This window comes from Ursus arctos, unplaced genomic scaffold (assembly GCF_023065955.2).
Source record: "Ursus arctos isolate Adak ecotype North America unplaced genomic scaffold, UrsArc2.0 scaffold_14, whole genome shotgun sequence".
Taxonomy (NCBI): Eukaryota; Metazoa; Chordata; class Mammalia; order Carnivora; family Ursidae; genus Ursus; species Ursus arctos.
The window spans coordinates 27,103,200-27,125,025 of record NW_026622808.1 but is presented as its reverse complement, the minus strand read 5'-3'; the positions used below and the strand labels follow the sequence as shown (position 1 = coordinate 27,125,025).

At 49.5% G+C, this 21,826-nt stretch overlaps 2 protein-coding genes across 2 annotated transcripts; one reads left to right on the top strand and one right to left on the bottom strand.

Annotated features, from left to right (window-relative positions):
• Positions 1 to 940: 940 nt before the first annotated feature.
• On the bottom strand, positions 941 to 21,795 carry TMEM38A (transmembrane protein 38A). The gene is made up of 6 exons (XM_026500447.4): positions 21,586 to 21,795; positions 7,683 to 7,839; positions 7,233 to 7,417; positions 4,885 to 4,972; positions 3,352 to 3,469; positions 941 to 2,539 (listed from the first exon to the last, which is right to left on the bottom strand). The coding sequence occupies exons 1-6, from the start codon at positions 21,707 to 21,709 to the stop codon at positions 2,312 to 2,314; spliced, it is 900 nt and encodes a 299-aa protein (XP_026356232.1). The 5' UTR covers positions 21,710 to 21,795; the 3' UTR covers positions 941 to 2,311.
• On the top strand, positions 11,664 to 17,660 carry LOC130543602 (uncharacterized). Its single transcript, XM_057311614.1, has 2 exons — positions 11,664 to 11,755; positions 14,790 to 17,660. Exon 2 carries the CDS (start codon positions 16,641 to 16,643, stop codon positions 17,580 to 17,582), a length of 942 nt encoding a protein of 313 aa, XP_057167597.1. The 5' UTR covers positions 11,664 to 11,755; positions 14,790 to 16,640; the 3' UTR covers positions 17,583 to 17,660.
• Positions 21,796 to 21,826: the final 31 nt, after the last annotated feature.

Here is a 21,826-nt window from a genome sequence, read left to right as displayed (position 1 = left end):
TCCTGCTGAGCAGGGAGCCTGATGTGGGACTCAATCCCAGGACCCTGGGATCACGCCCTGAGCCGAAGGCAGATGCTTAACGACTGAGCCACCTAGGTGCCCCATCGTCCCCTCACCTTTTTTTTTTTTTCCGTCCCCTCACCTTTTGACGGACATTTGTTGTTTCCAGTTTGGGGCTATTACAAAGCGCCCGTGCACATCGCTATACGTGTCTTTTGGACCCACATTTTCACTGGTCTCGGGCAAGTACCTGAATAGCTGGGTCATATGATCAATGAACATTTAAATTTTTAAGAAATTGCCACTGTCTCCCAAAGCGGCTGCACCATCTTATATTCCTGCCCAAGGAATAAGAAAGTTCCCGTTGCTCCACATCCTCGCCAGCACTCAGTATGGCCAGTCTAGAGAGTGTAGTGTGTACTTTCCCACCCGTTTCCCTGATGGCTAAGGATGCTGAGCATCTTTTCATGTGTTTTTTTTTTTTTTAATGCCACCTGTATATTCCCTATGGGCAAGTGTCCATTCAAACCCTTTGCTTGGTTTTAATTGGGCTGTTTGAGTTTTGGGACTTCTTTATATATTCTGGATACAATCTGTTTATCTGATGTGTGATTGCCAGGTTGTTCTCTTAACAGGGTCCTGCACAGACTCTTAGCTGCAACCCCCAATTGCCCCATTAAGTCTCCCATCTGTCTATAAAGGGCAGTGATAATCATTACCCCCTATTCCCCAAGAAGCAAACAGGCTTGGAGAAGGGAAGGCCCCATGACCTGTCGGTGGCACAGTAAATATATGATCTCCAAACTTGAGACTCTACCAGCAGGCTCCAGGGGGGCCGCCATGAGCCTCATCTCCCGGGAAACTCTGAGTGTCTCTAAGGACACAGAACCCCACTGCGTCCTGAGGCCGAAAGAGCAGGAATCAATCAGCCAGGCCAATGTGCTTCTTTCACCACAGATTTATTTGCTGAACCTTCATGCCGAGCCTTGACAAACATGCAAGAGGATGAATTCGGAGCCTCAGGACCCACCCGGCTCCCAGGTGTCACCACATCAAGGCACTTTACCAACAGCTGGGCAATACCTGGGACCCTGCCGACCCTGTGGTGATCTTGATGCAGCTGTAGCCTGCTGCTCTGATCACCCCGGTGCAGAGGACAGCTCTAAGCCAGCCCCGCCTGGGCCCAAACCCCACCTGAGACAGGCCACACTGCATCTACCCACCCTATCTCGGATGTCCTGGTCACACAGGCTGAGATGAAGATGGCCGGTGGGGGTGGGGGGATGGGGGTTCAACTACCATTCCCGTCACTCACCCTGAAGCATGCTCCGGGCCCGCCCAGCAGCAGCACAAGGCTCAGCACAGAGCAAGCCGACTCCTCTGAAAGACTGAATGAGCGGTGGAGGACGCCAGCATGAGGGAGGCCCGAAGCTTCTAGGGCCTGACAGCAAGTGTTCGGAAGCCCTAGACAGAGCTGGATCTTGGCACCCCTGCCCAGCCAGCTGCATTTCTTTGGTTTAGGGGTGGCCTGAAGCCAAAGATCAAAAGAAGCCTTCCCCAGCCCCCCCGCCCCCAAGCTCTCATGACTGGCCCAGATGTGTCTACTGAAGGCCTCCTCTGTGCCAGGTAACTTGCAGGGGTTCTCCGATCCACAAACACAAATAATCTAAAATGCAAAGCTGTTCTCAAGCAAGATGAACATCCGTCAAGGCCTCCCCTCCCGACTGCACGGTGCTTAAGAGTTGATGAGGCTGGTTCACATCCAGGCGCGCGCCAGCACTTCCGCTCGGAGGAGGGCTGGGGGCCTCCACTACACAGATGGGGAATGCAAGGCTCGGAGGAGGCAGCTTGCCCGGTGCCGTCCAGGAGGAGTGGGCACGAAGAGACGGAAGTTGCAGCTGCGGCCTCAAAGCAGACACTTAGGAACCATCCGTCAATTTCATGAGTCTCAACCTGACCTGAAGTTCTTTCGGAGTCGAGATATAGTTTTAGAGGGGAAATAGTAGAACCAAGAATATAACTGCTAGGGTTTCTGGCTGGGGCCACTGCCAGGATGCTGTGGGCCTCCTCCCAAACACAGCTGTGTCGCTACAGTGGCCTGGTAGAAAGAGAGAGGGGACCCCTCCATTCCTACAAATGCCCCTCACCCCCATATCTCATTTAACCCGCCCCCAACATGGCCCCAGTTTGCAGACTGGGAAGTCGAGGCCCGGAGAGGGGAGAGCTGAGCCCAGGATGCCCCCACACCAACTTTGAGGGTCCTGAGTCCGGGTTCTCTCCCTGGCACCCCTCAAGGCCTCTGGGCCATCCACTAATCTGCCTTTTTGGTCTTCTTCTTCCTGGAGCCCTCACTCAGCTCCTCCTTGGACTTAGCAGGCAGGGCTGAGTGTGGCGAGCCGGGCCCACCGCCGCCATGGGACCCACCGTGGTTGTCGTGGTGATGGTTGCCCCCCCAGGCGGTCCCAAACAGCACAGGGCAGATGTAGCCCTCCAGAACATCAAAAGGGGAGCTGTGGGAGTGAGTGGCCGTCAGGAACACCTGAGGTGGGGTGGCAGAGGGATAGGGAGATAGCGAGAGAGACAGAGGGAGACCGAGGCAGAAAGCAAAGTGGGGGAGGGAAGAGGGGAGAGAAGGTCAGCTAGGTCAAGGCCAGAGGTAGCCCAGACCCATCCTTCTGGCTTTATGCACCCCCAGGAGGGTGACTACCTGTCCCAGGTTTCTTGGGATACAGGACTTCTGGTGCTGAAACCCCAGACAGCATTGGGCACACGGGGACAGCCGATCTCCCCCCTCACCTCAGGGGCCCCCCAACACCTGGGCTCAGAGAAGAACAGTGCTTGGCTTGAGGCTGCTCACTCCCTTCCCCTTTTCAGTGGCCTATGGGTCCCCTCCCAGGGAGCCAGCAGCGAGCTCCCCAGATCCATGGGGGAGGAACAGTGTGGTCCCTGAAGACCCCTCCTGGGTGAGCTAACCCCAGCTCAAGGCCTTAGGATTAGACCAGCACCATTCCTGATCTAGCCTAAGTCCCTGGTGTCCTGAATGTGCCTTCCTGGGTCCTGTCCCTCAGCTCTCCACCACCAAGGCTCGAGGCCCCAATTGTCTGAACAGACTCCCCGTGCTCCTGCCCCACCCCCAGGCTGGGCCCTCTGCCCAGAAGGCCTTATGCTCCTTACCCTGTCCCCACCTGCTGGACGCTCCTCTTATCAGACCGTCCTCCCATGCACAGACCTACTGGGACCCCTTCCCTAGCCCCCTGCCTTAGGGCTGTCCTTTCTGGGACATGAGACTGCAAGTCTGAGCTCCCAGCGTGGAAGCTGTGGGTTGGTGTGGGGCAGGGCAAGCAGACTTACCTTACAGGAGACCATGAACATGGTGAAGATAAAGATGAGGCTAGCTTTGGACACCGGGAGCCAGCGGGTCTGCTGCAGGGTGAAGAGTATGGCTCCATACAGGCTGGCCTTTGTGGGGCTGGAGGGGGCAGCTTCTGTTACCGCGAGGCGCCACGCAGCTCAGGCCTTTTCCCCTCTGGCCCAGACCCCGTTCTTCGCCTGCCCACTGCCGGCCCCAGCTCCCATCCCCGCTTCTCCCGTGTGTGTGGTGGGAAGATGCCTGTGTGGCATAGATCAGGTGGGTTTTCCCTGCACAGTACAGGGTTAACTTGGCCCAAAGAGAGGTGTGGCTTTCCCCCCTGGCTCCTGGGAGGTAGCCTCAAAGCCCTGGAAATATTCTGCCTGATAGGAGTGTCTTTGCTCACTTGGGGACTTTGGGTCATACCAGTTAGGAACGAGGTGATTTAAGGTGGGGTCTTGGGCCACGTGGTATCAGTTCGACCTCTGGAGGGGCTGGACACAGGTCAGGCAAGCAGGCGGTCAGCTATGTCTGTGTGACCAAACCCCAATAAGACACTGGACACCAGCATAGTCCCCCAGAAGGTGGGATTACAACACACGATTTATCGTAACTTTCCTTTTCTTTCTTACGGGATAGGTTCACAATATTTTAACTTGTTCTGGAAGAGAGACCCATGACTTCTGTTCCCGATGTCTGTTGTTCATTGCTGTCCTTCATGGTGATAATCCTGCCTGATATTTCCAGAGCACTCACCAGGTACCAGGGTCGGGGAGTTTGTGAGTGTGATTCCATGGAACCCTCACCCTCAGCTGATGAGGCCGAAATAGAATCCAAGAGGGGCAAACACTTGCCCACTTAGTAGCAGGCAACACAACATTCTGGGTCCCCGTTTCCTTGTCAGCGGACTGAGGGTGGGACTAGACCTCTAGGAGGGATGAAGTGAGATAACGCTCTTCTCTGAAGTATGGAATGGGAATTTTCATTTGCGTATGGGTGAGCCTTTTTAAAAATCTTGTCATTTTTTAATGGCCATCACTTTCTTTATTGTAGATTGGGAGAAAATTTGATTAGCCCAAACCAATGAGGTCTTTTAAATACACATAAGCTAAATGTAGCACGGGGCCCTAGGTTGGATCCTGGATGTTGCCCCCAATGCTCTGTACTCCTCCCCACCCACACTCTGCACTCTGACCCTGCAGAACTGGGCGGAATCACTGCTCTTTTCTGACTTGACAGCTGGCAGAGGTGCTGGCCTCTGTCCGGAGGCTCCTCCTTTGCCCGAAAACTCCTACTCACACTTCAAAACCCAAATCAAGTATCTCATCTCCCTGCAGCTCTGCCTGCCCCTCCCCCCAGGCAGAGCCATGGTTCCCCTTCTGCTCCATGGATGTTCCATGACCTCTGGAAGCTTCTGGAAGACAGAATTAGTGGCTGCGGCTTCCAAGTTACCAGGAACATCCAACCCAGGGTCAGGCCCAGGAGGCACCTGTACATACAGGAGAGATATGGGGGGGGTGGAATGGGATACTCACAAGGACATGTGCAGGATCTCATTGGTCTCTGGCTTCCAGACTCCTCGGAGCAGCTGCTCAACATTGGACATGAGGGCGACACCAGAGCCTAGGAGACAGGGTGCTCCTGAATAAGCCTGCCGCCTCCAGCTCCCCATTCTGCTCAGCTGAGTTCCCAAGGAAGCAGCTTTGCTGCCCCTAGTCTTCTCCAGAGGGACGCTGAGCCTGGGTGTATGACCATCAGTTACAGCGGGGAGAGTGAGGCTCAGCAGGGTCACGTGGCATATTTGGAGCAAAACCAGCATGAAGGAATTGAGGTCATATCTCACCTGCAAGGTATGTCTTTGACAAATCTGGCTTGTCTGCCCTGATGCCTCTAGTCCAGGACCCTGAGCTATGCATAAGGCTTCTAGAAGGCTTCCCATTCTAGGTGCTCTCCTTCCTCAGGGCTCTGAACTTTCAATCCTTCTTAAGCCACTGCCCTCTGGGAGTCATGCTATACCCCTGGGGAATTTATTCCATAGCACAGGCTTCCTGGAGAGTGAATTAAGGAGACCCATATGGGACATAATGGTTGAAGTTCTAGAAGAATCTTCCCATTTATCCCCAATGTACTGGCTAAAGAGGCTTGAACACCCACTCTAGGAATGGCTGTGCTGAGGTGCCTGGTATGCACCACTGGACCAGGGGTTCATATCTGGAGTGATTTTGCCCCCAAGGAGGCACTTGGCAATATCTGGAGACATTTTTGGTTGTTGCAACTGGGGCAGGGCTGCTACTGGTGGGTTAAGACCAGGAACGCTGCTCAAAATCCTACAGTGTATAAGATAGTCTCCACCACAGAGCATGATCCAGCCCATGTGTCAGTGGTGCCAAGTACACTGTGGCTCAGTGGAGCGTGTTCTGGGCCCTGGCATTTTGGCAGCACCCACTTTGGTTTCAGGGAGTAAGGATAAGGCACCCAGTGGTGTTAGCACTTGCTTGAGCCTTCTTTCCCAGTCCTCCTGTTACTCCTTGGTCCACCTCTACAACTATTATTGTTGAATTGTTTATTTCTCCTTTAACTTCTCAGTTTTTGCTTTATATATTTTGGGGCTGTTTTTAGATGCATATATATTTATAATTGTTATACCTTCCTAGCGGATTGGTCCATCATTGTAAAGTGCCCTCTTTAATTTTTAGTAACATTTTTTGTTTTAAGGTCTCTCTTGGTCTGCCTCTTAACATAGCTAGAAGAGAAGGAAAAAGAGGACTTCAAAAGTAGTTAAGAAATTGGATGTTGAATTCAGAGAACCTGGAGTCAAACGTAGCTGCACCCCCTTAGCTGTGTGACCATGAGCAAGTCATTTCATTTCCCTCCTCAGTAAAGAGGGGATGATGTTAGATTTTTCCTAGAGCAGAGTCTTAAGAATCAAATGAGATAAGATGCACAAAGGCCTCAACTCAAACCTGCCCTGAGGCATAATGTCTTAACCTGGAGTCCATAAACCCAGACAGGAAACAGAACTACACCTTCATTTTCATGTCCCTCACTGCAATACAGCCCTTCCTTCCACTGTGAAGGGAGGCAGTAAGCTGAGAAGGACCTGCAAGGCTGTGACTCCATCACCAACAGAATTCATGGATTTTTCCCTTTTCACATTCCCATTGTTGCAGATAGTTTCATAATATCATTTATGCTTGACAACACTTCAAAAGTTTGAGAAATACCTATTTGCTAAGTGAATGGTCTCTTATTTAATGCTTTGGTAAAGACGTATAAAATGACTATATCATATTAAAATTTTTTGGGTAACTTTTATTAAAAAATTTTTTTTGATAGCTATTTTAAAATAACGGGCCTCTTTTATCATCCTATATATTTTATCTTGTGCACTTAAACACGTAAAAGGCCTTCCTGGACTCAAAAAGGACCATGGTCCACAAAGGTTAAGAACCCCTGTAGTTATAGGGGTGTGATTTCTTCTCCAGGAGGCGTTTGGCAACACCTGGAGACATTTCCGGTTGTCCCACTGGGGGCGCTACTGACATCTGGTGGGGGGAGGCCAGGGATGCTGCTCAGCTTTTTCCAATGCCCAGGACAGCACTCGCCAGAGGGTGACCTGGCACCAAACATCAGTAGTGTCACAGCTGAGAACACCTGCCTGAGAGACAGCTGTCATTGTCGCGTGGTCCTATTTATCTTTGACAGTTAAATTCTGGAAGAATCTTCCCACTTACTCTAAAGCTGTTGGCTAATGAGGCTGGACTCCCACAAAAGTCCTCTTAGCCTGGAGCAATGCCTGTGCCAACCTGGGGGCCTGACCCGTACCACTGAGCAGGGGTTCTCAACCGAGGCGATTTCCCATTGTTACTAGGGTCCTATTTACCTTTGACCCAGCCAGTGGCAATCATGACGAACCACCCGTGGTGGTAGTGGTGATGGGCATGATGGATGCCCACGGCGATCTTTCGGACTCTCACTACCTCCTTCATGGCTACGAATATAAGTTTCACAGGCAGGAAGCAGACACACTTGTAAAAGAGGTCCAGGGGGCAGAAGAAAATCAAGTACCTTTGGGGAGAGAACACAGAGTGTCAGGGAGGAAGACAGACCATCAGGGGTCCCTGGGAGGTGAGGCTGTGTCCAGATCCCCCTCCTCCGCCTGCCGGGTCAGGATAGAGCTGGGCAATGGAGAGCAGTGCGTTCAGGACCACTGTGGACATTGTGTGGATGGGTCCTATTTCCTCCAACTCCCTACCTCCCACCTCCCCAGTGGCTGGGTCACCCCCACCCCCAACTCTGCTCTCCCAAGCCCCACCAGCCTGATGGTGCTTACCAGACGGCTGAGGCCAGCAGGATGCTGGAATTGTTGCTGAAGTAGTCGATCAGGGGCTCCCCGAGGAGCAGATCAGCCAAGATGTAACTCCCGAAACAGTGCAGCATGGCACACAGCCAGGACGCCATGGGATGGCGCCGGGACAGCTCGACGGCTCCTGGGGGGCACAGAGGTGTCCCCCACCGTCACCAGGGTGCCAAGGGCATGCTTTGTCCCCATGCCCTCTAGTCAGCCCATCCTAATTCAGCTGCCCTGCAGTTTGCCCATTTCAGAGGAAGAACCCAGGCTCAGAGAGGCTGGGCACATGCCTGAGGTCACACAGAGAAAAGGCAGAGCAGGGTCGGGGCTCTTTCTTCTGTGCTCAGAGAGGTGGCAAGGATGGTAATGCCAGGTCCCATTTAGCAAGCACCTCCAGGCCTCAGACACTGGGTTTACATGTATATGAAGGACTCGCTAAATCCTTATTGATAATCACGGCCAAGCGATCACTCTCCTTATCCCTACAAGAGAGGGAGGCGTGGAGAGGGAGCAGTGTGCAGATGGGAAGACTTTCATGCGGCTGCTTCTGCCTTGGGCTGATGCCAAGATCCCTACAACCTCACTCCTGTCCTCTTGGTCTCTCCCTCTTTTTACATTTTTTTTTTATTGCGGTAAAATATACATGAAATGTGCTACTTTAACCATTTTTAAGTGCACAGCTTGGTGGCATGAAGCACATTCACACTGTCATGCCCATCACCGCCATCCATCTCCAGGACTTTTTCAGTGTTCCCAGCTGAAACTCTGTCTCCGTTAAACACCAACTCCCCATTCCCTCCTTCAGCCCCTGGTTCCCACCATCTACTTTCTGTCTCTGTGAATTCGACTCTTCTAGGGACCTCATGTAAGTGGAATCACACAGTATTGTCCTTTTGTGTCTGGCTTCTTTCACTTAGCATCATGTCCTCAAGGTTTGCTCATGTTGTAGCAGGTGTCAGAATTCCTTCCTTTCTAAAGTTGAATAATCTCCCATTATATGGATATATACCACATTTTGTTTATTCACTCATCCATCGATGGACACTGGAGTTGTTCCCACCTTTTGGCTATTGTGAATAATGCTGCTAAGAACGTAAGTGTACCAGTAGCTATTTGAGTTCCTGCTTTCAACTCTTTTGGGGATATATACCCAGAAGTGGAATTGATGGGTCAAATGGTAATTCTATGTTTAATTTTTTTGAGGAACTGCCATATTGTTTTCCATGGCAGCTGTACCATTTTGGATTCCTACCAGCAGTTCACAAGGGTTCCAACTTCTCCGCATCCTCCCCAACACTTGTCTTTTGTTACAAACTAGTGGCATAGAAGGAGCAAAGACACAAAAGCAGAAATGGCCAAGCACAAATGCCACCTCTCTAGGAAGGCTCCTTGCTCTGCTGGGTCAGTCACTCCTGCCTCTGGGCTCCCACAACCCTGTGGACTGTATCCTATTATGGGTCTTGGTATTTTATTTAATTTTTAACACCAAGAAAAAGTAGATTAGAGGTTGCTTAGGGCTGGAGGGAATGGGGGAGATGGGAGGGTGACAGCTGAAGGATACAGATTTCTTTTGGAGTTGATGGTTGCACAATTCTGTGAATATACTAAAAACCAATGAATGGGATGCTTTAAATGGGTAAATTGGGTGGTATATGAATTATGGCTCAATAAAGCTGTTATAAAATAAAAGGGACAACAGAAGAATGTAACTTATTGCAGTTTCTGTAACTGAGGATACACACTCATAAATGATAGTAAATTGATTCTTCCTATAAACCCAAGGCAACAAAATACAAAAAGGAACGGTCTTGCTTAGTGAACAGAAATAAATCCCGTTCATCAAGAAAATTGCTCAGTGCATTGGCCTCTAATTTGGCTGTACATCAGCATTACCTGGGGACTTTACAAACCAGACACCTGAGCCCCACCCCAGAGCATCTCAACTGGCGAGTCTGGGGTGTTGCTGGGGTTAAGGATTTTTTTAATGCTTCTGGGCGATTCTTGCATTTACTGCTCCATCTCCATGCTCAGGACAAGACTTTGTTTCGTTTTAAAGTAATCTCTACGCCTAATGTGGGGGTCAAACTCATGATCCCGAGATCAAGGGTCACGTGCTCCACTGACTGAACCAGTCAGGTGCCCCTCAGGACAAGATTTGGATTGAGAAAGGGAATCCGGTGTTCACAGCCATGAACACGACTGTTCATAGCAGCTTTATTTGTAAGTAAGTAATTTGTAGAATGGCTTCAGTGGGCAAAGGGATGAACAAACTGTGGTACACCTATATCATGGAATACTACGCAGCAACAAAGAACCAACCCGGGATACATGCAGTAACTTACATGGATGTCAAGGGCACTCTTCTGAGTGAAAACAGCCAATCTCAGAAGGTTATATACTGGGGCACCTGGGTGGCTCAGTCGGTTACATGTCCAACTCTTTGATTTTGGCCCAGATCATGATCTCAGGGTCAGGTGATCCAGCCCCACATTGGGGTCCACACTCAGCTTGGAGTCTGCTTAAGACTCTCTTTCCTCTCTCTCTGCCGCCCCCCAGCCCCCGCTCGTGCTCTCTCTAATAAATAAATAAACCTCAAAATAAAGAGAAGGTTCCATATTATATGATACCATTTCTATGAGTTTCTCTAAGTAACAAAACCATAGTGATGAGTGACAGAGAGCAGACCAGTGGTCACCAGGGGTTAGGGCCTGGCAGAGGATATAACTATAAAGGAGCATCACTAGGGAGTTTCTTTGGGTGGCAGAACCATTCTGTACCCCAATTGTGATGGTGGTTATTAGAATCTACACACATGATCAAATACAGAATGGTACAGGGGCGCCTGACTCCCTCAGTTGGCAAGCACGCGACTCTTGACCTTGGGGCTCTGAGGTGGAGCCCCTACGTTGGGTGTACAGATCACTTAAAAATAAAATCTTTAAAAAAATACAGAACTGTATTTAAGAAACTGTAAATACTGCTGAATAAAGTCAGTAGTTGGTGTTAATGGGATTGTACTGATGTCAGTTTCCTGGTTTTAGCAATGACCCACCATTATGTAAGACGCTGTCATTGGGGGAAGCTGGATGAAGGGGATTTGAGAACTCTTCACACTACTTTTGCAACTTCTTAGGAGTTTTAAACTTTTTAAAAAATGTTTAAATCCCACACTAAATAGAGGGGAAGAGTTCTCAAAAAATAAGTTTACAAAAAACACTAGGGGTACAGGATTAATGTCTATTAGTCAAAGTCTTACACTTTGTATTACCCACTTGAAGTCTTCAGAATTTTTATAAACAGGTCCTATCTGTATGTTAAATTATTTATTTTATTTACGTTTAAGTAATCTCTGTGCCCAATGTAGGGCTTGAACTCACAACCCAGAGATCAAGAGTCACACACTCTACTGACTGAACCAGCCAGACGCCCCCATCTTTATGTTAATATGGTCATAATCCCCTATGGCCACACCCCAGAGTTGCAACCTGGGTGTCTCCTGGTGTGACAAGTGTTTCTTCATCTACATTCCTTCCCTCCCCCATTAGTTGCACTTTCCAGATAATGCTTTTAGGATTAAGTTGTAAGGCACAGCTACTTAGCTCTCAGGGCCAGAGCTGGTACCAATAACTCTCCTTAAACAATTCACTTGAATTCAATGACAACTGCCCTCAATGTGGATGTGAGATGACAAGGTTACTTGTGATCTACTAATCAAAGACTAATCAAGGGGCGCCTGGGTGGCTCCGTTGGTTAAGTGCCTGCCTTTGACTCAGGTCATGATCCCAGGGTCCTGAGACTGAGAGCCCTGTGTTGGGCTCCCCGGTCAGTGGAGAGCCTGCTTCTCTCTCTTCCTCTGCTGCTCCCCCTGCTTGTGCGCATGCTCTCTCTCTCTCTGTCAAATAAATAAAATCTTAAAAAAAAAACAAAACCCAAAAACTAATCAACAGAAATGATCTATTCAGGTTTTGTGTTTTTTTTTTTTTTTTTTTTTTAAGATTTATTTATTGAAGGGCCCCTGGGTGGCCCAGTCGGTTGAGCGTCTGCCTTTGGCTCAGGTCATGATCCCAGGGTCCAGGGATCGAGCCCTGCGAAGGGCTTCCCGCTGAGCAGGGGGTCTGCTTCTCCCTCTACCTTTCCTCCCTGCTTGTGATCTCTCTCTCTCTCTCTCGCAATAAATAATTGATTTGACAAAACCACACGGAGATAGCACCTTACTCCAGTTAGAATGGCAAAAATTGACAAGGCAAGAAACAACAATTGTTGGAGAGGATGTGGAGAAAGGGGATCCCTCCTACATTGTTGGTGGGACTGCAAGTTGGTACAGCCACTCTGGAAAACAGTGTGGAGGTCCCTTAAAAAGTTAAAAATTGAGCTACCCTATGATCCAGCCATTGCACTACTGGGTATTTACCCCAAAGATACAGACGTAGTGAAGAGAAGGGCCATATGCACCCCAATGTTCATAGCAGCTCTGTCCACAATAGCTAAATCGTGGAAGGAGCCGAGATGCCCTTCAACAGATGACTGGATTAAGAAGTTGTGGTCCATATATACAACGGAATATTATTCAGCTATCAAAAAGAACGATTTCTCAACATTTGCTGCAACATAGACGGCACTGGAGTAGATAATGCTAAGTGAAACAAGTCAAGCAGAGAAAGACAATTATCATATGGTTTCTCTCATCTATGGAACATAAGAACTAGGAAGATCGGTAGAAGAAAGGGATAAAGAAAGGGGGGGTAAACAGAAGGGGGAATGAAGCATGAGAGACTATGGACTCTGAGAAACAAACTGAGGGCTTCGGGGGGGGTGGGGGAATGGGATAGGCTGGTGATGGGTAGTAAGGAGGGCATGTATTGCATGGTGCACTTGGTGTCATACGCAACTAATGAATCATCGAACTTTACATCAAAAACCAGGGGTGTACTGTATGGTGACTAATATAATATAATAAAAAATATTTAAAAAAATAAATAATTGATTTGAGAGAGAGAGAAAGAGAGTGAGCTTGAGTGGGGGGGAGGGGCAGAGGGCAAGGGAGAGAGAATCGCAAGCAGACACACTCACTGGAGCCCAATGCAGGGCTCGATCTCATGATCCTGAGATCATGACCTGAGCCGAAATTAAGAGTCGGATACTTAACTGACTGAGCCACCCAGGCGCCCGGTTTTTTGTTGTTTGAAAATGTCACTTTGGGGGCATCTGGGTGGCTCATTCGGTTGGGTGTCTGCCTTCAGCTTGGGTCATGATCTTGGGGTCCTGGGATCCAGACCCGCATCAGGCTCTCTGCTCAGGGGGGGAGCTGCTTCTCCCTCTCCCTCTGTGCTCTCTCTCTCAAATAAATACATAAGTCTTAAAAAAAAAAAAAAGAAAATGTCATTTTGTTTCTAGAAACTGGATTCCTTTTGTCTCTAAGCTGTCAATTCTGAACGCTTGGCCTCTCCATGACATGTGCCACGGATGAAGCTATTCACCTAAATACCTATACATACTGTTGATACACGCAACAAATTGATTTGATCCTTTTTTTTTTTTTAAGATTTTATTTATTTATTTGACAGAGATAAAGACAGCCAGCGAGAGCGGGAACACAAGCAGGGGGAGTGGAAGAGGAAGAAGCAGGCTCATAGCGGAGGAGCCTGATGTGGGGCTCGATCCCATAACGCCGGGATCACGCCCTGAGCCAAAGGCAGATGCTTAACCGCTATGCCACCCAGGCGCCCCCAAATTGATTTGATCTTAATCCTTTGGTGAGTATGGGGACCTCATCAGTCTTGCCCGCTGCTGCACCCCCAGTGCATGGCACTATGCCTGACACATAGTAGCCGCCCAATAAATAGTTGTGAGTGAATGAACTCCCACCCTCACGGAGCTTACATTCTAGTAAATGTGGACGGAACACCTCCTAGGCATTGAGGTTGTGTCAGGCACTTTGGGTCGTACGATAACAACACCTCCCTTGCTCCATTTATTTATGGAGTTACTATTTTGTCCCAGGCAACTATATGCCTTCATTCCATCCTTGAATAATATAAGGATCAATATCCCCACTTGTAGGGAGGTATATGGGGGCCCGTGTCCCCCAGCCTAGAATTCATGTCCACCAGAACCTCACAATGTGACCTTATTTGGAGCAGGGTCATTGTAGGGTCTTTCATTCCAAGAAACATGAAGCCTACTCCCTCTATAGAAGGGGCTTCTTCGCTTGGTCAACCTCACGGAGAAGTGGGGATGGGGGTGGTGGGAATATCTGCCCCTCCTCCAGAGGGAAAAAAGCCCAAATTTTCCTCCAGCACACGGTTGGGAGGATCTACAGGCATCACCACCTTGGAGGCCATATGGCAATAAATCTGAGCAAATCTGAGACTGTGCATTGCCCGTGTCTTAGCAATTCCGATCCTCACTCCTGACCCAAAAGAAACTAGCAAAGGAGATGTGGGGAGGAGGATTTCACTGCCACACTGTTACGGTAGAAAGGTAAAGTCTACCATCTCTCAGGGGCAGGCTGGAGAGTCACACACAGAGCTGCTATTTAGAAGTGAACTAGGTCTACACCCAGGCTCCTCAACTGCATCTGGCAGTGCGTTCCTACGGGGCTGTCTTGTGCCCTGGCAACGCGCAGCAGCCCGCCTGGCCTCCCCCCACTAGATAGCAGGGGCATGCCCCCACCCTGCTTGGGACAGCCAGAACTGTGTCCGGATATTGCCAAATATCCCTGGGGACAAAATCCCCTCTGGTTGAGAAGCACCACTCTAGAGAAATCAACACGGATAAATCCCATTCGGTTATTACTGAGTAAAAAGGTTAGGCTGCAAAATGATACCTATATGTATATCTTATGCATATATTTAAAACACAACACACTCCATGTAGTTCATAGACACATATATAGCAGAGAAGGTGTAAATACAGGCATGAAACAATACAGAAGGATTTTAGGGTGGTGGTCACATCTAGAGAGGGAGGGAGGGAGAAGGGACGAGGCTGGCTGCGTCTCTCAATCTATTTATCTATTAAAAAACCATCCGAAGACGGACACCTGGGTGGTGCAGTTGGTGAAGCGTCTGACTCTTGGTTTTGGCTCAGGTCATGATCTCAGGGTCGTGGGATGGAGCCTTGCGTCAGGCTCCACGATCAACTCGGAGTCTGCTTGAGATTCTCTCCCCCTGCCCCTCCCTCCACTCGCACTCTCTCTCTTTCAAATAAATAAATAAATAAATAAAATCCTTAAAAAAAAAAAAGAACATCTGAAGCAAATCTATGTTCACATCCGTTCAGTCTCTGTGGAAGGGAGAGAGGTGTCTATGACATTTATTCTGTGTGTATGAAATACTTAATCATCAAAACTAGCAAAAACAAGAGTCCCCCGGAAAGCTTACAAGCAGGAGGGACATGAGGTGCTCAGCTGCTTCATCACACCGGGCTCCACAGGCCCCCTCATCGGACCCTCACTACCTGCCCCCTCTCTGATGGCCATGATCAGAGGTCCAGGAACAGGAGGTGGACAGTGGGGAACCATGCTATATCCTACTGAGAGAACCCAGCAAAAGGTTCCGGAAGACTCTTAAAAAACAGTGTTCACAGCAGCACTATTCACAATTGCCAGAGGGTGGAAACAACCCAAGTGTCCACCAAGAGATGAACGGTTAAACAAGATGTGGGAGATCCAGACGATGGAGTATCATTTTGCCTTAAAGAGGACTTAAAGTCCTAACACACGCCACAAACATGGGCAAATCTTGAAAACACGCTAAGTGAAAGAAGCCAGACCCAAAAGGTCACATAGTGTGTGATGTCATCTACATGAAATGTCCAGAACAGGCAAATCCACAGAAATGGAAAGCAGACTGGTGCTTACCGGGGGCTGGGGGAGAGAGGGATGGGCAGTGACTGCTCGTGGTTTCTTTTTGGGGGGAGGAAAATGTTCTGAACTTACATATTTCATATAAGTGGAATAATATAACATAGCCTTTTGCCTCTAGCTCTTTCACTGAACACAGTATTTTCAAGAGCAATATTCATTTTTCTCTGCTGTCAGGTATTCCAACATAGGAATAGATCACAAGTTCTCTCTCCATTCTCTTGCACAAACTACAGTTTATAATCAGGAAACATGCTTAATAAAAGTTGTTTGAGAGAAAATCGTAAACGCACTCCCCTTTCTCTTCGCCACCCCCAACTAACTATGTGACCTCGGACCCACCATTGTTCCTCTGTGTCCTGCTCCTTCTGTGAAGTGCAAACCCCAATCCTTTCTTTGCCCAGCTCCTTCAAAGGCTGGAACTGAAATTTCCCTCCTCCATCTCCCCCACAGTGCATCTTCTCCCTGCCCTCGAGGTTGTCCTAAGTCTCAGCATTTACAAAGGTCCTACAGGTTGAAGCAGAATGTTCTCTTCTTTTCTCCAGGGTATCTATTTAAAATGCTGCCAGCTGAGAGTTAATCCTTCAGAGCAGCTGGTGGGTCCTGCAAGGGCTGGGTCAGGTGAGGCACCCATGTTTTGCAGAAACGGATACCTCTGCATCTAAAAATAATCCTTAGGGGTTGAATTCTTTCCAGGGTCATTCTTGTGCCCTCTGGGACCATCCCAGGGACTGAGGCTAGGGAGCTGGCCGGGGGGGGGGGGGGGTAGGGCGGGTTGTGGGAGTAAAGCAGGCTCCCATGTTTGTACCATGGGTGAGTCCTGGTAGAAAAGTCACAGACCCAGGTTTGGCTCTGCCGCTTACTCTGGTGTGGCTTTGGGCAAATGACTGCTCCCCACCAGCCTCAGCTTCCTCTGCTTTCGAAAGAAGAGGATGAGGGCACCCCTTCCCCAAGCTGTACTGATGATTCAACGTGGTGTGAGTGATTATCAAGATGATTCTTAGCTTTATCAAACTTACTTATCTCAGCAACCCCAGAAGAGCCAGATCAGTTTCCCCATTGCCACAGAGGAGAAGATGGAGGCTGATGGGGGATGGGCCTGCCCTGAAGATCCACAGCAAGGTGATGCCAAGAACCTTCCCTCTGGCTCTTTCTTTGCCATAGTCCTTCCTGGCTTCTCTTGCTGGGTTTTGGGGCAGCATCAGGAACCAGGAGAATGTGGGTTGCAATCCCAGGTTTGCCACCAAAGCACTCCCCTCTTGCTGGGTGAGCTTTGGCCAGTCACTCCTCTCTCCGGGCTCCAACAGGTGTATTTGTGTATAACGGGGGTGCTGTCTAGAGGGACCACCCATCCCGGTTTGTCTGGGACCGAGGGGTTCCTGGAACGTGGGGGTTTTGGTGCTTGTCTTAATGGAACCTGGGTGAGGTGGTCACCCCAGTGCTATTATTCATTTCAAAGGGCGCCAGTGAGGACAAAAAGAAATTGCTTAGTGCTTAGCAATTATGCACGAGTTATTCCTGGAACTGAACTGAAATGGAAAGTACCTGTGGGTGGAAATTTTAGCTGGTGGATTTATAAAAATCTGCTCTGCCTGAGGAGGGAGAAGGAAGCCCTGATCGCATCCCTAGTTCTGGCCTGGGATGGGCATCACAACATTCCCTCTCTGGGGGTCAGAGTCCTGTCTATGGAAGGCAGGGAAGCCCTAGAATGTTCCCTGGGGCACTTTCAGCACTGCCATGGCTCCGCGCTATTTAGTCTGAGGTCTAAACATGGGAGGTGTATTTATAGAGCTTCTCAGGGACTTGAAGGCAAGTCTTCTCCTGAGCCTTCAAGCTCAGGTGTCTGCCTTGGTTTCTTCCCCTGTGAGAGATGGCAGCCCCTGCCTCGCAAGGTTGGAGGAGAAAAGCTTACGGTTCATGCCAGAGGTCTCAAAACAGGGCTCAAGGAGCTGTCTCGTGAGCCCCACAGCATTTTAGAAGATGTTCAAACCGCAACCAGGATGCCTTTCATTAGGTGAATGACTAACTATGGTGCATATGTACCATGGGATATTACTCAGCGATGAAAAGAAATGAGCTCTCAAGCCACGAGAAGACATGGAAGAAACTTAAATGCATATTGCTAAGTGAAAGAGGCCAGTCCGAAAAGGCTACACACTGTATGATTCCAATTCTGTGATATTCTGCAAAAGGCAAAAACCATGGAGATGGTAAAAAGATCGGGGGTTGCCAAGGGCTTGGGGGAGGGGGCAGGATGCTCGCGTGGAGCGTGGGGTATTTTTAGGTTAGTGACACTACCTCTATGATACTGTAATGGTGAATACATGTTATACATTAGGTGAAATCCACAAACTGTACAACACAAAGTAATCCTAATGTAAACTGTAGACTTTGGTTGATATGTGATAGTGCTAATATAATAATAATGATGTGGGCTTGTGGATTATAACAAATGTACCCCTCCATGCAGAATGCTGATGGTGGGGAGGTCAGAGAGTACACAAAAACTATACTTGCAGCTTAATTTTGCTGTGGATCTAAGACTGCTCTAGAAAATGGCCTATCAATTTCTTAAAAAGAAAAAAAATGTTAATTATTTTTATTTTAAAAATGTTTTTATTTTATTTTAACGACTTTGTTAAAAAAATGCTTGAACAGCCAATATATACACATAGGGAACTGCATATCACATTTCCAGCTTCCCTTGAAAAATCATTTCTGGTGGTTCTTGCCCCAACCAGGCAAAGATGTGCATGGCTGGATCTCACCTGGGGACAGTCCCCACCTGGCTGGCTTACTGCTTCCCATACATCACCTGCCTGGCTCTTGAAAGCGCTGGAGTTTGAGACTCAGTCTAGATCACTGGTTCTCAACTGGTAGCAACTACATCTGGGGATATTTCTGGTTGTCACAACTGGGGTGTGCTACCAGCATCTAGTGGGTTGAGCCAGGGAGGCTGCGAAATATCCCAAAACGCCTGTGATGGCCCTCACCCCAGATAACGCTCCGGCCCTCACTGTGACTTGTGCAGAGGCTGGGCAACACTGGTGCACAGAATTGATTCTCATCTGGGGAACTTTAAAAAAAAATACTTACGCTGGTACTGCGCACAGCGATTCTGATTTAAATGGAGGGATGCTGCAGGAACGAGAGGATTCTGAAAAGCTCCCCCGGTGAGTTTAATGTGGAGGCATATTATTCCAGAACCACTGGTCTGGAAGATTCTTGGGATATCCAGGACTGTCATTCATTCATCCAATCATGTAGCCGACGTCTAGCATAGAGCTTCTCTTCTTGCATAGAGCTAGCGGTCCTGGAGGTGAGCCAGACCTTCTCCTCCCTGCCCTATTAAGGAGCTCCAGGTTCTAATAAGGAGCTCCTGCCTCTTTTAGTTCATCCCTTCTTACACGTTATGCAGATTCTGATTCAGCAGGTCTGGGAAGGGGAGGGCCTGGCATTCTGCATTTCCTAACCAGCTCCCACCTCTCAGATGCTGTTCACCTGAGTACTGCACTCCAAGCTCTGTCCTCATTCAGGATTCTCATGAAAGCCTGACCCAGAAAATGCCTGCGTCCCAGGAAACACATCCACCCACGGCCTTACAAATAATTGTAACCACCTTTCCCAAGCGCCTTAGACCCTACTACTGACAAAGTTCTCAATACATCTTCACAAGAGCCAGGCAGGAGAGTTCAGGATCATGTTCCGATGAGCCTATTTCATAGATGAGTGAGCTGAAGCTCACGGAGGTAAGGTAACCAGCCCGGTGTTTAGTGGTGGAGACAGAGCTGACTCCTAATTCAGAGATTTTTTTTCCTAAAAGCCAGCTTGGCTCTCAGCTCCACAGGTGTGCTACCTGTGCCGTTGCCCAGGACCCTGTGATCAGAAGGGTTCCACGTTCAGTTTAGTGCTCTGTTGTCCCCATCTTGAAATTCTGACTTCCTGAGTGAGGGGCCCTGCAAATTCTGTAGCTGGTTCTGCAGTCAGCACATAGATTCTGAGAAGAAACCTTTGTAGAGGCTCCGCTGGGGGTGGGGGGATGGGCAATAGCTAAGTCCAACTCCTCCCTTTTCTAAAGGGAAGCAAGTACCCCAGAGCAATTGGAGTGAGTCTTGGGGTCCAGCAGATCTGAGTTTGAATCCCAAGGCTGTCATCTACCAGCCACAGGACCACGGGCTCGCTGTGTATGTAAATTAGCTTAGCCACTATTTCCTATTTCCCCAGTTACAAACAGAGGGGGTTTGAACTGGGCAGGGGTTTCTCAATCTTGGCAGCATGCAGCAATCACTGGGGAGGGGAGTTTGAAACATGAGCATGCAGGGCCCTATCCCGGATATACTGATTCAATTTGTCTGGAGTGGAGATGAGATGGGGGTTTAAGGGCCCCTAGGATCCCCTAATAAGCAGCTAGGGTTATGCACCACTGAATCTTCCCCACCTTCAGGAACCTTCAGGCTCCAGTACCTCTAGTTCAGATGACTTATTTACTCTGGCAGAAATTTCTAGACCCCTCCAGCATGCTCCCAGCCAGGCTGAAGACCTCTTTCCTTCAGACACTTGTGTCCTACATCCCTATGAGGCTCCAGCCCTCCACAGTTTTAGATTTCTTAAGGTATGCTAGGTTCTGTATTTGCCCAGGGGACCGGCCTGAGCCACCAAAAATTTGTCCTGGACAGGAAATGCAGTCCTGTGTTCACGATAAGGCAATACAAAGCTTATTTTGCTTTGCAAAGTAACTGAACTGCAGAATAGCTTTTAAAGAATAGGCTCTGGCTTGTGGACGGGCAAAAATAAAATGGAACAAAGACACTTGGCACACAGAATATGATCCTATTTGCATAAAATCGTGCTTTACCATCTCTAACTACAGGGTTACAAATGCATAGAAGAGAGGTCTGGAAGGGTCGGCAATACGTCAACTGTAATGATCTCTTTTCTCTTTATGTTTCTCAGCCTGATTTTTAAATACACAGAAGCACCTATTTTTATAATCTGAAAAAAAAAGCAATTTCAGTCCTGAGAGGAGAATATAGAGGTAATTTACATAAGTGGGAGAAAGGGTCACAAAGTTTCGGGATGATCGATCCCTTTTCTAACACTAAATGCTCTAGTCCCTTTCGTTTGCAAGTGTGCTATAATAGTTAAAAGGCTAGAAGATGAACAAGAAACATCAGTGAGCCTTACCTAAAAATAGAACGTATTCTAAGGAAGCTATTTACCATCATCTAAAAAAATGCTCTAAAAAACCCCCAAGAAGCAGAGTCTTTCTTCCCTTCCGCGATTCTCCGCGGGGGTCTGGAGCTGGTGGGGTTAGCTAACCCCAAATCACCCTGCCCTAGGGCGGATTCTGCTCAGTAAGTGGAAAGGATCCGCGCCACGGCTGGAAGAATTCCCGCCGGGCGCGGGAGAACCCAGCTTCGCTCGGCCCGAGGAGGGGAGATTGCCCGAGAGCCGCAGAGGAGCGGGGGCACCGGTGTCACTTTCTCTGAACCGGATTACTGCCCCCAGCACTGCCGGCCCTTATATAGACACTCAACAGCCGCTCGGGCTCCGCGCGCCAAGGGCAAGGAGGGAGGTCACGGCTGCGGGCGGCCAGGACATCTGGACTGACCCACAACACCGACCCCCGCCTGCGCCCTCACCACGACCTATGCCGCTTGCTCAAGTTCATGCGACCCTGCCGGGACCCCTGACCTTCTCTCCCAGCCCCCTCCCCAGCACCTGCTCCCCCTCCTCCATACAGTCGCATTCCTCTCCTGCCATCCAGCCCGCATCTACTCCCCCTCCCCCAGCCCCACCATCCTGGGGGTTTCTCTCCTTGCCCTCCCTCTTGTCTCTCCCCCTCCCCCGCCCACTCCATGTGGAAGAACCGCACGATCCCGGCACCTGCTGCTCCCCCAAACAGTCCCTGGGGCTGTGCCCCGCCATGATCCAGGGCTTCCCCCGCCTCGCGACCCGCAGGTTTACCCCCGCCCCCCGCCCCGCAATGCCAGCCCCCGTGGGCTGCTGGCTCTGGCTCACCTGGCTCATACTTGAGGTAGAGAATGGAGACGATGAAGTAGCTGAGGTCGAAGACCGGGAATAGCGGCACCCGCGAGAAGCTGAGCGCCAGCTCGCCTAGGCTCAGCGCCGAGAGCAGCTCCATGGCGCCCGCTGGGTCCCACCCCAGCCCCCGGCCCAGTACTTCCCGCAGCCCGCGGCCGGGCGACTGCGCCCCCGCCGCAGGACCCGCCCCCGCCCGCCAGGCACCGCCCCCAACCCG

What these genes read in the sequence shown, in the direction of transcription:
- LOC130543602 (XM_057311614.1), top strand. Translation starts at nt 16,641, where the DNA reads ATGGAGGCTGATGGGGGATGGGCCTGCCCTGAAGATCCACAGCAAGGT.
- TMEM38A (XM_026500447.4), bottom strand. Translation starts at nt 21,709, where the DNA reads ATGGAGCTGCTCTCGGCGCTGAGCCTAGGCGAGCTGGCGCTCAGCTTC. An exon ending in TGCCACTGGCTGGGTCAAAG is followed by an intron (nt 4,973 to 7,232) that starts GTAAATAGGACC and finishes CCTGTCTCCTAG; the next exon opens with GCTCTGGTGTCGCCCTCATG. An exon ending in TGTTCATGGTCTCCTGTAAG is followed by an intron (nt 2,540 to 3,351) that starts GTAAGTCTGCTT and finishes ACCCCACCTCAG; the next exon opens with GTGTTCCTGACGGCCACTCA.